The following is a 13,359-nucleotide window of genomic DNA, read 5'->3' as shown; positions in this document are numbered from 1 at the left end:
GAGGGATTCCCGTCTATTTTTAATGACCGTGCATGACAATTAGAGTGTAATATACTTCATATCTCACGTAACAATTATCTTCGGTTCTGAGAGTCTATAGATCTACGGCGGGCGGAGCGGCCACTAGCGCAGTTTGTTGACTCTGGTTCATCCCGAGTGGTCGCTCCGACTTCATCCTCATCACCCGCCATCATGGAGCGCCAAGCCGCAAAAGTTGGAGCGCTTGCTGGGCGAGTAACATGGGGACGCACAAAGGTGTATCTGTACGTCGAATCCCCAATTCCTCACACCTAACTGCCCCAGGCGAAGCCAGACCAAAAAAACTGGCCGATGCACCATTGCCTTACATGAGTCGCTCGCATACCACATCAATTCAATCCAATCCAGCAAGAATACCAAAATAACTAACCGCAACGTGCCACAGACCCAGCTTTGTCGTCGCCCTCGTCCGAACTCCCAATCTCTCTCCCCAATACGCCCAGTTCCGCGTCCCCCTCAGCTTCAACAAACTCGATCTGCGCGACTACCTCAAGAACGTCTACGGCGTCGGCGTCCGCAGTATCCGCAGCTATGTCGAGATGCAGCCCGTCACTCGTGTCACGCGCGACGGAAAAGGCCGTGGTCCCATTCGTCGTCCTAAATCCGAGAAGCGCATGACCGTTGAATTGGTCGAGCCATTTGTTTGGCCTGAGGAGCCGAAGGATTTGACTCCGTATGTTTTCATGTCCTCTTCCGTTGGGATCATCGGAGGGAAGAAGCATTTGATTTATTCTTCCCTCCATATTCTACCCAAATTTCTTCCAAACACATAACTAACCACTTCAAACGCACAGATGGGAAAAGGAATCCTGGGACGCAAACGAAGTACACGCAAAGGAAGCGTCCGAAGCCCCGCATGGCCCAACCGACTTTGCAGAGAAACCCAACGAGAAAGAGCGCAAGGCCTACGCAGAACAGGCGAAGGAGATTCTCGCCGATCCGGAGTCGTGGCGGCCGACATGGAAGGCGCTTGGTATGGACTTTGCGAACCAGGGTATGCTGAAGCCGATTTCGCGGGTTACGAAGCAGGTGAAGAAAGAGGATGAGAGTGGTGAGGCTGGTAGGTAGGCGAGGGAGTCGGTGGCTATGATGAGTCTTGAGATGTCTTGTCGGACGATGTGCGGCTGCACGCTGTGTATTTCTTTTGTTTTCTTGCCCGGCGTTTTGCATTTGATGGAGATCTTCCTACCTCTTAGATCATGCTCGATCTTCTACCCTTTCCTGTACTATATCTGTTTGCGAACGAGATTTTATATCAATCCAATTATTTCTTCGCAACAGTTTGACAGCATTTTTATGTCTTGCCAGACACAAAGTGTTGAGAAAATACTGCATATTGAACGTTGAACTGTATATTGGACGTTGAAATATAGACAGGAATTCTTGAACTAGACAACATATCACGGCAGCCAAAAGAATGGATAATTACACTAAGTCAGAGTCGGCCAATGAGCCTAATGGGGTAGAGAGACGATCACGCTATGCAAAGACACAGAAGAAACGATTGGAGCAGTTGGGAAAAACACGGTGCAACAGTCCAGTAAAATGGGAAGAGACAACCAGCCTTAGGAGTTAGACAAGTCCCAAGACTATAGCCGGCTCTCCACAAAATTCATGTGTTGGCCTGGCCAGTGTGCGTCGGGCCAGATGTGGCGGAGTGCTTCCCAGATGTGCCTGTAGGAACTAAAGTCAGACGATGAAATCGAGCGAGATACAGAGAGGGTTAAAACTTACTGCACGTAGATAATCTCCAGTCCGTCCTTGACTTCCTGCGGGATATCCTTGACATCCTTGCGGTTGTGCTGTGGGAGAAGCACGGTCTTGACGCCGGCGCGCAAGGCGCCGATCAGCTTCTCCTTGATGCCGCCGACAGGCATGACGCGGCCACGCAGTGAGACCTCGCCCGTCATGGCAATCTGGGGCGGCACGGGCTTATTGCTGAACAAGGAGATCAATCCAACGGTGTGGGCGAGACCAGCTGAGGGGCCGTCTTTGGGGATCGCGCCAGAGGGGCAGTGGACGTGCAAGCTGCGGCTCTTCATGATGTCCTCGTTGGGGTCGTGGGTGAGGCCCAGCTCGAAGGAGTGGGCCTTGACCCAGGTGAGGGCCACCTCGACAGATTCCTTCAGCACATCGCCAAGCTTGCCGGTCAGCTGCACGCGTCCGTTGCCGGGCATGTCGGCTACCTCGATAAACAGAATACTGCCCTGGCCGCCGGTCGAGTATGCGACGAGACCCGTCACCACGCCAGGACGGCCGTGCTTCTCGGCGATCTCTTCTTCAAAGCGTTCAATGCCCAGGATGTCTTCCAGATCGTCGACCGTGACGACGGGGTTATAATCTCCCAGGCGGCCGGCGTCCCCGGCGTCGGCGAATTGGACTGCCTTGTGGCGGCAGATCGAGCCGATCTCGCGTTCTAGGTTGCGGACGCCGGATTCGCGAGTGTAGGATGTGATTGTCTTGTCGATTACCTCGTCTGAAAGGTCGACCTGCCCGGCGGAGAGACCATTGGATTGGATCTGCTTAGGGATGAGGTGTCGCTTAGCGATGTGCCTCTTCTCGACAGTCGTATATCCGGACAGAGAAATGGTTTCCATGCGATCTAGCAAGGGCGCAGGGATCGTGTCCAGTGAGTTGGCAGTAGCGATAAAAAGCACCTTGCTCAAATCGATCGGAATGTTAATATAATGGTCAGTGAAGCTGTTGTTCTGCTCCGGATCCAGAACCTCCAGCATAGCGGCAGACGGGTCGCCCTGGAAGTTGGAACCGCCGACCTTGTCGATCTCATCCAGTAGGAAAACGGGGTTGGCCACGCCAACTTTCTTCAGGCCGTTGACGATCAGGCCTGGCATGGCCGCAACATAGGTCCGTCGGTGGCCCCGGATTTCCGCTTCATCGCGAACACCACCGAGCGAAATACGGTGAAACTTGCGTCCCAGCGACGCAGCCACAGACCGCGCCAAGCTGGTCTTACCAGTGCCCGGCGGACCGGCCAGGAGCAAGATGGGAGACTTGTCAGTCATGCGCTTGGACTTCAAGAGCTCGAGTTTTGTCTCCAGAGCAACACGGTCAGTTTCTGACATCATAGGGACATCCTTCTCCACGTCGCCAGCCGTGGAGACATCCAGATCCTTCGTCAGTCCATCAATTTGGCGCTCGACGTCCTGGTTGGTCGACTGCTTCAGACGCAGCACGGCAAGGTATTCCAGCAGCCTCTTCTTGATCCGCTCCAGTCCGTAATGGTCATCGTCGAGCTGCTTGCGGGCTCTCTTAAGCGTGTCCGGTCCCAGTTGGTCCTCTGTCACCTTGGTCCATGGAATCTCTGCTAGGTTCTCCAGGTACGTGCGGCAGACTCCGTATTCGGCGTTGGCTGGGTTCATCTTGCGTAAACGCTTCATTTCCTTATCCGCAACCTTACGAGCCTCGGGGCTGAGCTGCGCTTCCTCAAGCTTCTGCTGAAGTTCGTCCACCTCGTTCGGCTCCTTCTCTTCGTTATCGCCCCCCCGTAAGCCTGAAGCTCCCGGGGGTGCGAGGCCAGAGAGGCCCGAAACGGCGCGTCTTGCTAGCAGTTCACGCTCGCGTGGGTCAATCTGACCAATATCGGAATTCTGAGGGAAGGAGGTGCTACTAATGGTTGTGACCTTGACGCTGCTCTTGATGTGCTGCGCTTGCCTGGTCAGGATCTCGACGACCCTTTCCAACCGTTCTTTCACATCGAACGAGGCCAAGATCCGTAGTTTCTCCTCAAAGCTTGCATCAGACACATCGGCCATAAAATCGGCCAATCTACCAGCCTGTGACAATTCAGTCTTGGAAATGTACAATTCGAACTTGCGCGCAACAAGTGGCGACAATCGGCCCGAGGCGGCCGACAAAAGTGAAGATAGGCGCAACAGAGTCAGAAGTTCTCGCGAGAGTTGTCTCAGCTGTTGGAACAGTTCGGTGACTTCCGGATCGCCCTGTGCGGGGGCTGTTGGTGCAGCAAAAAGAGCATCGTCAGACTCCTCGAAGCCATCCACTTTTGGGGGTTACCTACCAATCTCATCATGTAGAAGCACTTCAGCCTCAAAGTATGGCCGATCTTTCAGGACGCGCTTGACTGTAAACCGCTGCGCGCCCTGGACGAGGAGGAACGGCTCGGCATAAGCGCGGCGCTGAACCCCGATCACTTTGCCGATTGTCCCGGTGCTGAAAAGATCGTCCTTTCTCGCCTGGCCCGCATCGATTCCGTCCCATTCTGCGCGCCGAGTGTCGTCCGTGTCGCTGCCCTCCAGCAGTTGCTGGCCATCCCGGCTCAGAAACGGCGAGCTCAGCGGGATGCAGCCGAAGGTGATGGAGCTGCCATCGCGCTTGGGCCGGTCGACCAGGGATGACAGAAGATTGGCGAGATCGGGGCGGTTGGAGACAGGGATGCGCAGAGTCACGCCGGGCAGCAGGACAGAGCCCTTGGCCAGCGGGACGAGAGGGAGCTTGGTGGCTCGGCCGTTGTTGGACCCCATCGAGGAGGTTGGCAGCAAGGATGAATATAGAAAGAGTATGGGATTTATGGGAATAAGAATATCAAGAAGAGGAGGAAAGGAAGAAGAAGAGTAGGTTCCAGAAGCGATGGTCGGTCCGGGGGTGGGTAAGAGTCAGGTGCTCGTCATTCCCCGGAGCCGAGGCTAGTAACGGACTACGTCGTGGCGACGATCTAAGCCAAACACAGAGATCGATGGCAGGTATACTAGGTATACTAGGTAGACGACTCGGACGAAGCAAAACATTAAAGTGATTGGATTCATCTTCGAAAATAATATTCCATAGGCTTGAAAGGTTGTCCTGCCATCTTCTCGCTGCGCACTCCCGTGACCCGGCCACCACAGATCTTCGCCACTGATCGGAGTCGCGTTTCTTCTTCCTCTTCCTTCCTTCCTCTGTCCCTCCCTCCCCGCATCATGGCCGCACCCCCCACCACCTCCTTCACCATTGGCACCCGCGCGTCCAAGCTGGCCCTGGTCCAGACGGACGCGGTGAAAGCTGCCCTCAAGGCAGCCTTCCCCCACTATGACTTCCGCGTGTTCTCTAAGGAGACCGCCGGGGACCTGAGCATGATAGCGCTGCGCGAGTTCACCTCCAAGAACCTGTGGACCGAGGAATTGGAGGAATTGATGATGGCCGGCCAGGTCGACTTCATCGTGCATTCATTGAAAGGTTCGTCCGCCAGATCCCTCAATTGGTATCCCCCATTGGTGTCATTTTCTTCAGTCAAGCTCACCACGTCGCAAACCCCAGATGTCCCCACCAATCTTCCTCCTTCCTGCGCCCTCGGCCCGATGATGCCACGCGAAGACAGCAGAGACGTTCTCGTGGTCAAGCAGGGGCTCCCCTACAAGAGTCTCTCGGAGATCCCCGCCGGCTCCGTGGTCGGCACCTCGTCCATCCGGCGCACGGCGCAATTGGCGCGCCATTACCCCCATCTGAAGGTTCAAGATGTCCGCGGCAATATCAATACTCGTCTCGCCAAGCTGGATGCGGATGATAGTCCCTACACCTGCATCATTCTAGCGGCGGCCGGTCTGCTGCGCATTGATCTTGGGGATCGCATCACGCAGTACCTTGACTCGAAGAATAGCGGCATGCTCTACGCGGTTGGTCAGGGTGCTCTTGGGATTGAGATCCGCAAGGACGACCATGCGCTGCGAGAGATCCTAGCGAAAATTGAGGATCGGGATACGACGCTTGCGTGTTTGGCGGAGCGCAGTCTGCTGCGCACCCTGGAGGGTGGCTGCAGTGCTCCGCTGGGAGTTGAGACGGAGTGGGAGCAAAGCTCTGAAGGGACTCGGCGGTTGAAGATGAAGGGGATCGTGGTCAGCGTGGACGGCAAGGAAGCTGCCGAGATCGAGTTGTCTGGCGAGGTCGATTCGCCCGACGCCGCTGAGGCTCTTGGCATCACTGTCGCCCAGGCTTTGGTGGATGCGGGCGCCGGTGCGATTCTTGAAGCCATTCAGCAGAAAAAGGTGGCCAAAGAGGCCTTCTCTGTTTAGAACGGACCTGAAACATATGGTTCCTGGGCCCTATAACTAGGCATATACCCAATGAGACAAAAATGCAGTTTATGATATCTCTTCTCTGATCAATTTCTCTATATTCTGACAGGAATAGCCTAATTAAATCCCCAAGGCAGTCAGATCAACCCCGATTTAATGTATTTCCGGCTCCCCGTGGATTGGCCTCCTTGAATTCATCCCACTCCCGGGCCTTCATCGTTTCCTCGTCGGCCTTGTCCAGGTCATCCTCGTCTACCTCGGGTGGTATCCCCGACTGCTCTCCTCCACCCTCGATGAAATTCCCGCGTCGATGTTCCTCTTCCAGATATTCATCAATTGTCATCGTCGGGAGGTTGTGACCGGACCGAAACACTCCTTGCTGCAGCTGCGAGCGCTTGTCCAGCAAGGTGAACGGTTGCATCGGCCTTCCTTTCGTATTCAACAACGGGCCTCCTCTCCCTCCTCTTAGTAGTTGTGACACAGACGGATCCAACCGATCGGAGAAATTCTCTCCTCCCAAATTGCTCCGCTGTCTTGCATCGTCGTCCACCGGTTGAGTGGGTGGTGGCGCATGGCGCATGGCGGCGAGGATCGACAATTCTTGCACCAGGAGATCCAGCGCTTGAAATGTTTGATGTGTATAGAGTTGGACTTCGGCCAGGTAGAGTTTCCGAGTATCGTCGTCGTCACTCTGGAGTCGAGCTTCGTTCCGAGAAAGGTACTATCCAACACACACAAACATGAGTATTGGCCGCCACAATTCAAGCAGGCAGAATGTCAACGAACCTCGAGCTTCTGTTTCAACTCTTTCTCCTCTCTGAATCGCGTAACCTTGATGTCCCGCCGCGCCGCCGCATCATTCACCGGAGCCAATGTGAATGACGATGGGTTGGCCAGGTATTGGTCGAAGAGCTTTTTATCCCCACCCGACAGGAGTCCGTATTCGGCCACACGCGAGAGGAAGTTCTCGTATTGTTCTAGTGCATTTCGAAGGACTGATTCGCGATCTGTGCTGGGCGCCCGCTGCATCAATTCGGCCAGGTGGTATTCAAGCATCAGGTACCTAGAATGAGAGGTGTCAGCGCACATCTGCAACACGTCTCAGCTAGAACCAAGAGTCGTACGGGATATCCCCCGTGGAGACATCATCCAAAGTCTCGTTGGAGCTGAACAATGAGAGAATGCCAACCTGGCGCTGGCATTCTCGGAACTTGGCGATAGTAGAGTTGACGTCGTCGCGATACGTGTCGGTGTTGGTGTCACCGCGCGATGCCAGTGCTGTCTTATTGTCCTTGGCGGTGGCAAACAGCGCCCGTAGGCTCTGAGGTTCTTCCATAGTGGTTTTGTCGAGGGAAAAGAGACTGCGTCAGGCCCCGCGGTGGATGCAGGAGTTTTGGGGGAGCGATAAGATAGGGCAGCTCCATCTTATCGACCCAAGTATATAGTACATCGGTGTAGTGAAGATGAATGCTAGAAGAAATAGTATGACTGCATGTCTCATAAATGCTTGGTTATCGGAGTAGAGCTTTAGTTACTACACGACATGCCAGGCAGTGAGCGCAAACAAAGACCCGTATTGTCGTTGCTTATATATATCTGTTTGCTGCTACTTTACTTCTTCCTTTGTGTCCTGTCGCTACCCTGTACCTTTGAGCGCCACTCACCTGTTTCTCTTCTCCTCTCTTCCGTTGCTCCTCCATCTCACCTCACCCTCAATCCTAACAGTTCCCAACAAGAAGCAGACCATTTCGTCAACATGGAGCTCATGCCTGAGATCGATGACCCGGGAGCCATCTCTGGGGATGAGTCCAACGACGAGAACGGGAAGCCAGCGGCTCATCTCCAGGCTTCAATCCGCTGCCAGACACACAAAATCCAGTTTCAGGCCCTGTAAGTCTCATTCCTGTAATTTAATTCTGCTTGTCTGACGGTTGAGAAGACTCGAAAAACATGCCAACCTGGAGTTCACAGACGACAACCCTGCTGCTCGACCAGACCGGCCCGATGCAGAGCTGTCCCTCAAGGACCTTGTTGCTAGGAAAGATGGCGGAGAGGGCATTCTGGATCCCCGTGAATACCAAATTGAGCTGTTTGAAAGAGCAAAGGCTCAGAACACGATCGCGGTGCTTGATACTGGTAGTTCCCATATCTCTGGCACATTGAACTGGCTGTTAACGTGAAAACTACATAGGTACTGGGAAAACTTTGATTGCAGTCCTTCTGCTCAAGCATACTATTCAAGAAGAGCTTGTGAACCGTGCCAATGGAATACCTCCTCGAATGTCCTTCTTCTTGGTAGGTCGTTTTCTTTGGACAACCAATTGGCAGCTGCTAAGATATGCTCCATTCAGGTCGACAGTGTGACCTTAGTGTTTCAGCAGTCAACAGTGCTGCGCAACAACATAGATCAGAATGTGGCTTATTTATTTGGGGCGATGGGAACAGATCTTTGGGACCAACCGATCTGGGACGAACAGCTCAAGGAGAACATGGTGATAGTATGCACAGCAGAGATTCTGTGTCATAGCCTTCACAATGCCTTTATCAAGATGGACCAAATCAATCTTTTGGTCTTCGACGAGGCCCACCACACGAAGAAGGAACACCCTTATGCACGGTTTGTTTCTCTTTCTCCCTAGATGGACATTAGATTGAGCTGACGCCAAGATAGAATTGTCCGGGAATTCTACCTTACGGCAGACCCCTCAAAGCGGCCGAAGATCCTTGGGATGACGGCATCTCCAATTGATGGCAAAGGCGATATCCTGACAGCAGCAACGTAGGGACCTCGGTTGGACACATTGACCAGATACTAAATGTGCATAGGAGGCTTGAGACACTTCTCGATAGCCAGATAGCAACGACGTCGAAAATGACCCTTCTGCGGCAGATCGTCAAGAAACCAAACGAGGTCGTGTGGCCGTACGAGACATCTCAGCCACCCCGTGCAACAGAATTGCTCAAGATTATGGTGAAGCAGTTCGGAGACGTTCAAATTCTCGAACGCGTTTTTCGTTGGGTCTTGAACGCTACCTCAGAGCTTGGACCATGGTGTGCCGATCAAGTATGGACTCACGTTTTGGCCGAGGACGTGCTGCCTCAGCTGGAAGGACGTCTCAGCAGAGAGTCTGACCCGGGGGCTCAATCTCCACAAAGTGCAGCAGAGAGTACAGGAAGAGATATCCAGCGGATCAAAGAAGCCAGCGAGTTTGTGAAGCTGTACCCTTTCCAGGATCCCTTGTCGCTGAACCAGCTGAGCCCCAAGGTCCAACTCCTGTTCAAGAAATTGGTAGAGCACTTTGCAGTATCAGCAGATACAAAATGCATTGTCTTCACGACTCAGCGCAGTACTGCTAGAACACTCATGCAGCTTTGCCAGAAACTGGAAATCCCAAACACTCGCCCAGGTCTGCTCGTCGGGGTCCGAAGAGGCGATACATTGGCGATGAGAACCACCTTCCGCAATCAATTTATGGCCTTGCTCAAGTTTCGGCAAGGTGAACTTAATTGCTTGGTGAGTCTAACAACCCCCTGGATCAAGGTCAGCAGACGTCTAATCTATTACAGTTTGCAACTTCGGTGGCCGAAGAAGGCCTCGATATCCCAGATTGCAATCTTGTTGTCAGGTATGCCAGCAGGCTTTCGTAAAGTATTTTCTTGTTTTCTTGCTGATAAACCGAGATTTGATCTTTATAATACGCTCATCCAGTACGTACAGAGCCGCGGGCGGGCAAGACATGCCGACTCGACCGTGAGTTTGATTTTTCCAGAGATATATCACTTGCTAACTGATATATCATCTACAGTACGCAATTATGATGGAGCGAGATAATGAGGACCACAGATTACAGTTGCAAGAGGTTCACAGGGCGGAGGTATGTCTGAGTAGATTGATATCAAGCTTGTCTGACACTGTCTCCCTAGTTTCTCATGAAGAATCTTTGCGAGTCTCTTCCCGAGGACCGGTTGTTGCACGGATACGACCATGATCTCAAGTCTTTTATCAAAGATGAAAAGCAAAGGACCTACACTATTCCCTCCACCAGGGCGAAGTTGACATACCGTCATGCTGTTCACATTCTTGATCGCTACGCCGCTTCACTGGTAAGTATTATCAAAGCACCGTTGCGCCAACTAAAGCTAATACCAGAATAAAAGCCATGGGAGAATGACATTTCTGCCCAGGTCAGCTACTATGTGAGGTCAGTGGATGACAAGTTCACTTGTGAAGTCGTCCTTCCTGAGAAGTCACCAATCCGTGGATTGATTGGGGAACCAGCTCCCAGAAAATCAACAGCTAAGCAGGCAGCTGCATTTGATGCCTGCTTATTGCTTCGGAGGAACAATCTTCTGGATGATCATTTCAGGTCCATCTACCATAGACGGCTTCCTGCAATGCGTAATGCTCGCTTGGCCATCACATCGAAGAAGACAAACCAGTACGATAGGATCTGCAAGCCATCTATTTGGGCAGAGCAGCTAGGAACTGCCGCAAGTTTGCTCTACGCGACGGTGATTACCTTCGACCCATTGGAGCCTCTAACACGAAGTCATGGAGAGATCATACTCTTGACACGACAGCGGCTTCCAGTCTTTCCCCCATTTCCTATCTACCTGGACAACGACATTGAGACTGTCATACGCACCACGTGCGTGAAATCTGCTTTCTCAGTTACATTACCGGAAATGGAATGCCTAACTACCTTCACGCTCTCTATTTTTCATGACTTGTTCCACAAGACATATGAGCACGAAATCGAGAAATTGCCTTACTGGATTGCACCAGTCAAAGGCTACATTAGGGCGAAAGACACCTCCAGCCTGCCTGGGATAATTGACTGGGATGCAATGAAAGACGTTCAGGAACACCAAGAGTGGTACTGGTCAGCCGATATGAGCCCTGAGTCTTTGTTGGATCGGTTCTTCTACGATTACTGGGATGGGAGATGCCGATACTTCCCAGTTGCTGTCGAGCACAATTTGCGTCCATCTGACCCTCCTCCGTCCAATGTGCCTCACAGGAGAAACATGGAAGATATCCTGAACTATAGCACCAGCTTATCCAAGACTAGCCGGGCCAAATTTCTGGAGAGCTGTGATTGGAGCCAGCCAGTTTTGCAGGCAGAGAAAGTCGGTCTTCGCAGAAACTTTCTTGACAAAAGAACAGAAACCGAGAAGAAAGAGACTAGGTGTTTTATCTGTCCACAGCCGCTCATGCTTTCAGCGGTTCGTATTTCACCCCGCCGTTCACGTTCGATATGACTGATAATGTTTGCAGATTCCGTTGCCAATTGTCGCTTCTTGCCTCGCATTTCCAGCAACCATTAGCAGATTGGAGTCTTACCTGGTCGTCCTTGAGGGTTGTCAGAAATTGGGGCTTGAGATTAATCTTGAGCTAGCACTTGAAGCTTTCACCAAAGACTCCGACAGCAATGAGGAGCACCGGGACCAGCAGATCCATGTCCAACGAGGCATGGGGAAGAACTATGAGCGTCTTGAGTTTTTGGGCGATAGTTTCCTCAAGATGGCCACCTCAATTTCGCTCTTCTGTCAGAACCCTGAGGACGATGAGTATGACTATCACGTCAATCGGATGTGTCTGATCTGCAACCAGAATCTTTTTGATACTGCGACCAAGTTGCGGGTGTTTGAATATATCCGTAGCCAGAGCTTCTCTCGGTAAGTATACCCCTTTCTGGCTTTGTGAAGAGGGCAACGGGCACTTAACTCATGAACGCAGGAATACATGGTACCCGCCAGGTCTGCAGCTTCTCCGAGGGCGGAGCTATGAGAAAAGTCTCAAGTCTGAGTCCTACCACTCTCTTGCAAACAAGACAGTTGCAGATGTATGTGAGGCATTGATCGGAGCTGCTATGCTCTCCGGTAGCGGCAAGCACCGCTTTGACGAGGCTGTCAAGGCCGTCGGCATTTTTGTTTGCGACGAAACATACAAATCAACCTCGTGGGAAGACTATCGCGGTCTATACACTCCCCCAGCGTATCAGACCAAAGCCGCAGATGGATTTGAAGTCAACATGGCCGGCCAGATCTTCGACAGGGTGGGGTACAAGTTCAAATATCCTCGTCTCTTGCGTTCTGCTTTCACACACCCATCCTACCCCCTGGCGTGGGCCAAGGTTCCTTGCTATCAGCGGCTCGAGTTTCTGGGTGACGCACTTCTGGAACTGGTATGCATTGAGAAGTTGTTCCATCGTTTCTCGGACAAGGATGAACAGTGGCTCACGGAGCACAAGGTAGGCGGCGGCTGATATATTGAGTGGAAAAGCATAGACTAACAAATTCCTGTAGATAGCCATGGTCTCAAACAAGTTCCTGGGCACGTTGGCAGTGAGGTTGGGATTCCACAGGCATCTTCAATATTTCAGCAACCCCATCCAGTCTCAAATCACCCATTTTGCTGAAGAAGCTGAAACCGCGGAGAGTGCGAGCAAGGGCGCGGTGGATTACTGGCTTGGAATCAACGACCCTCCCAAGGTAACGGAATTCAACCGGAGCAGGGCCACAACACGCTGACCGTCACAGTGTCTCCCCGACATGGTCGAGGCCTATCTGGGGGCTATCTTCGTCGATTCCGGCTTCGACTACACCGTCATCGAAACGTTCTTCCAGGCTCACATCATGCCCTATTTTCGGGACATGGCGATCTACGACACATATGCCAATAATCATCCAACGGTCAGGATGCCTCTAATATTTTTTTCTTTTCCTGCCTCTGACGTCAACGGCGCTAACTCAATCTTAAGACGCATCTCGTATATCAGCTGGACAAGATCTACCGGTGCATGGACTATTCTATCAAGGCTGGTGAGCTGCCCACTGTTTACAGGGAGCCCGCGAGAATGCTGGGGGCGGTGATCGTGCATGGCGAATCTTTGGGAACACATGTGGCTTCGTCTGACGGGACGGCCAGGTCCCGTGCGTGTGCAAAGGCGCTGGAGGTGCTGAAGGGGACGGCACTGGAGGAATTCCGCACTCGATACCACTGTGACTGCCGGAGCGAGGAAAACGCAAGCGCAGTAGTTAGTTAGTTTGGTGATTTAGATACAGAAAATGGACCAGTCTCGAGCCGGTCACATGGCCAGCGTGACACGCTATTCCCGATGGGGCATGGTGTATTTATTCCCCTGAAGTACAGACCCGCGTGTTGCTTCGGTGGCTCTGTTGTTCAACTGTCTTCTTGTGCATTATTTCCCTTTTAATCCCCCACCGCTACTACTTTCTAGACTCTCCTTCTTTCTCTTCGCCATCCCTTGCCCACCCCTGACTCGGGCGG

The 13,359-nt window shown here is 52.5% G+C and overlaps 5 protein-coding genes across 5 annotated transcripts; 3 read left to right on the top strand and 2 right to left on the bottom strand.

The window, feature by feature from the left end:
• Positions 1 to 192: 192 nt before the first annotated feature.
• Positions 193 to 1,098, top strand: N7510_004399 (mitochondrial 54S ribosomal protein uL23m; the record flags this gene model as incomplete). Its single annotated transcript, XM_056976325.1, has 3 exons — positions 193 to 263; positions 425 to 712; positions 834 to 1,098. Coding segments are annotated over 3 exons (624 nt in total), but the record flags the coding sequence as incomplete, so codon positions are not given.
• A 530-nt stretch (positions 1,099 to 1,628) lies between these two features.
• N7510_004398 (putative LON domain serine protease) lies at positions 1,629 to 4,538 on the bottom strand (the record flags this gene model as incomplete). Its single annotated transcript, XM_056976324.1, has 3 exons — positions 1,629 to 1,713; positions 1,774 to 4,009; positions 4,076 to 4,538. 3 exons carry the CDS (start codon positions 4,536 to 4,538, stop codon positions 1,629 to 1,631), a joined length of 2,784 nt encoding a protein of 927 aa, XP_056836280.1.
• A 435-nt stretch (positions 4,539 to 4,973) lies between these two features.
• Positions 4,974 to 6,062, top strand: N7510_004397 (porphobilinogen deaminase; the record flags this gene model as incomplete). Its single annotated transcript, XM_056976323.1, has 1 exon — positions 4,974 to 6,062. The coding sequence occupies one exon, from the start codon at positions 4,974 to 4,976 to the stop codon at positions 6,060 to 6,062; it is 1,089 nt and encodes a 362-aa protein (XP_056836279.1).
• Positions 6,063 to 6,207: 145 nt separating this feature from the next.
• Positions 6,208 to 7,401, bottom strand: N7510_004396 (IGBP1/TAP42 family protein; the record flags this gene model as incomplete). Its single annotated transcript, XM_056976322.1, has 3 exons — positions 6,208 to 6,786; positions 6,852 to 7,128; positions 7,190 to 7,401. The coding sequence occupies 3 exons, from the start codon at positions 7,399 to 7,401 to the stop codon at positions 6,208 to 6,210; spliced, it is 1,068 nt and encodes a 355-aa protein (XP_056836278.1).
• Positions 7,402 to 7,821: 420 nt separating this feature from the next.
• Positions 7,822 to 13,114, top strand: N7510_004395 (uncharacterized protein; the record flags this gene model as incomplete). Its single annotated transcript, XM_056976321.1, has 16 exons — positions 7,822 to 7,955; positions 8,005 to 8,201; positions 8,257 to 8,360; positions 8,417 to 8,682; positions 8,737 to 8,844; positions 8,892 to 9,579; positions 9,633 to 9,691; positions 9,747 to 9,816; positions 9,872 to 9,940; positions 9,990 to 10,169; positions 10,224 to 11,291; positions 11,344 to 11,744; positions 11,806 to 12,319; positions 12,375 to 12,560; positions 12,609 to 12,761; positions 12,830 to 13,114. The coding sequence occupies 16 exons, from the start codon at positions 7,822 to 7,824 to the stop codon at positions 13,112 to 13,114; spliced, it is 4,482 nt and encodes a 1,493-aa protein (XP_056836277.1).
• Positions 13,115 to 13,359: the final 245 nt, after the last annotated feature.

The sequence above is a fragment of the Penicillium lagena genome, assembly GCF_028827675.1.
Source record: "Penicillium lagena strain IBT 129212 chromosome Unknown utg000002l_segment0_segment0, whole genome shotgun sequence".
NCBI lineage: Eukaryota > Fungi > Ascomycota > Eurotiomycetes > Eurotiales > Aspergillaceae > Penicillium > Penicillium lagena.
The sequence above is the reverse complement of the archived record's forward strand: the minus strand, read 5'-3'. Positions and strand labels throughout refer to the sequence as shown.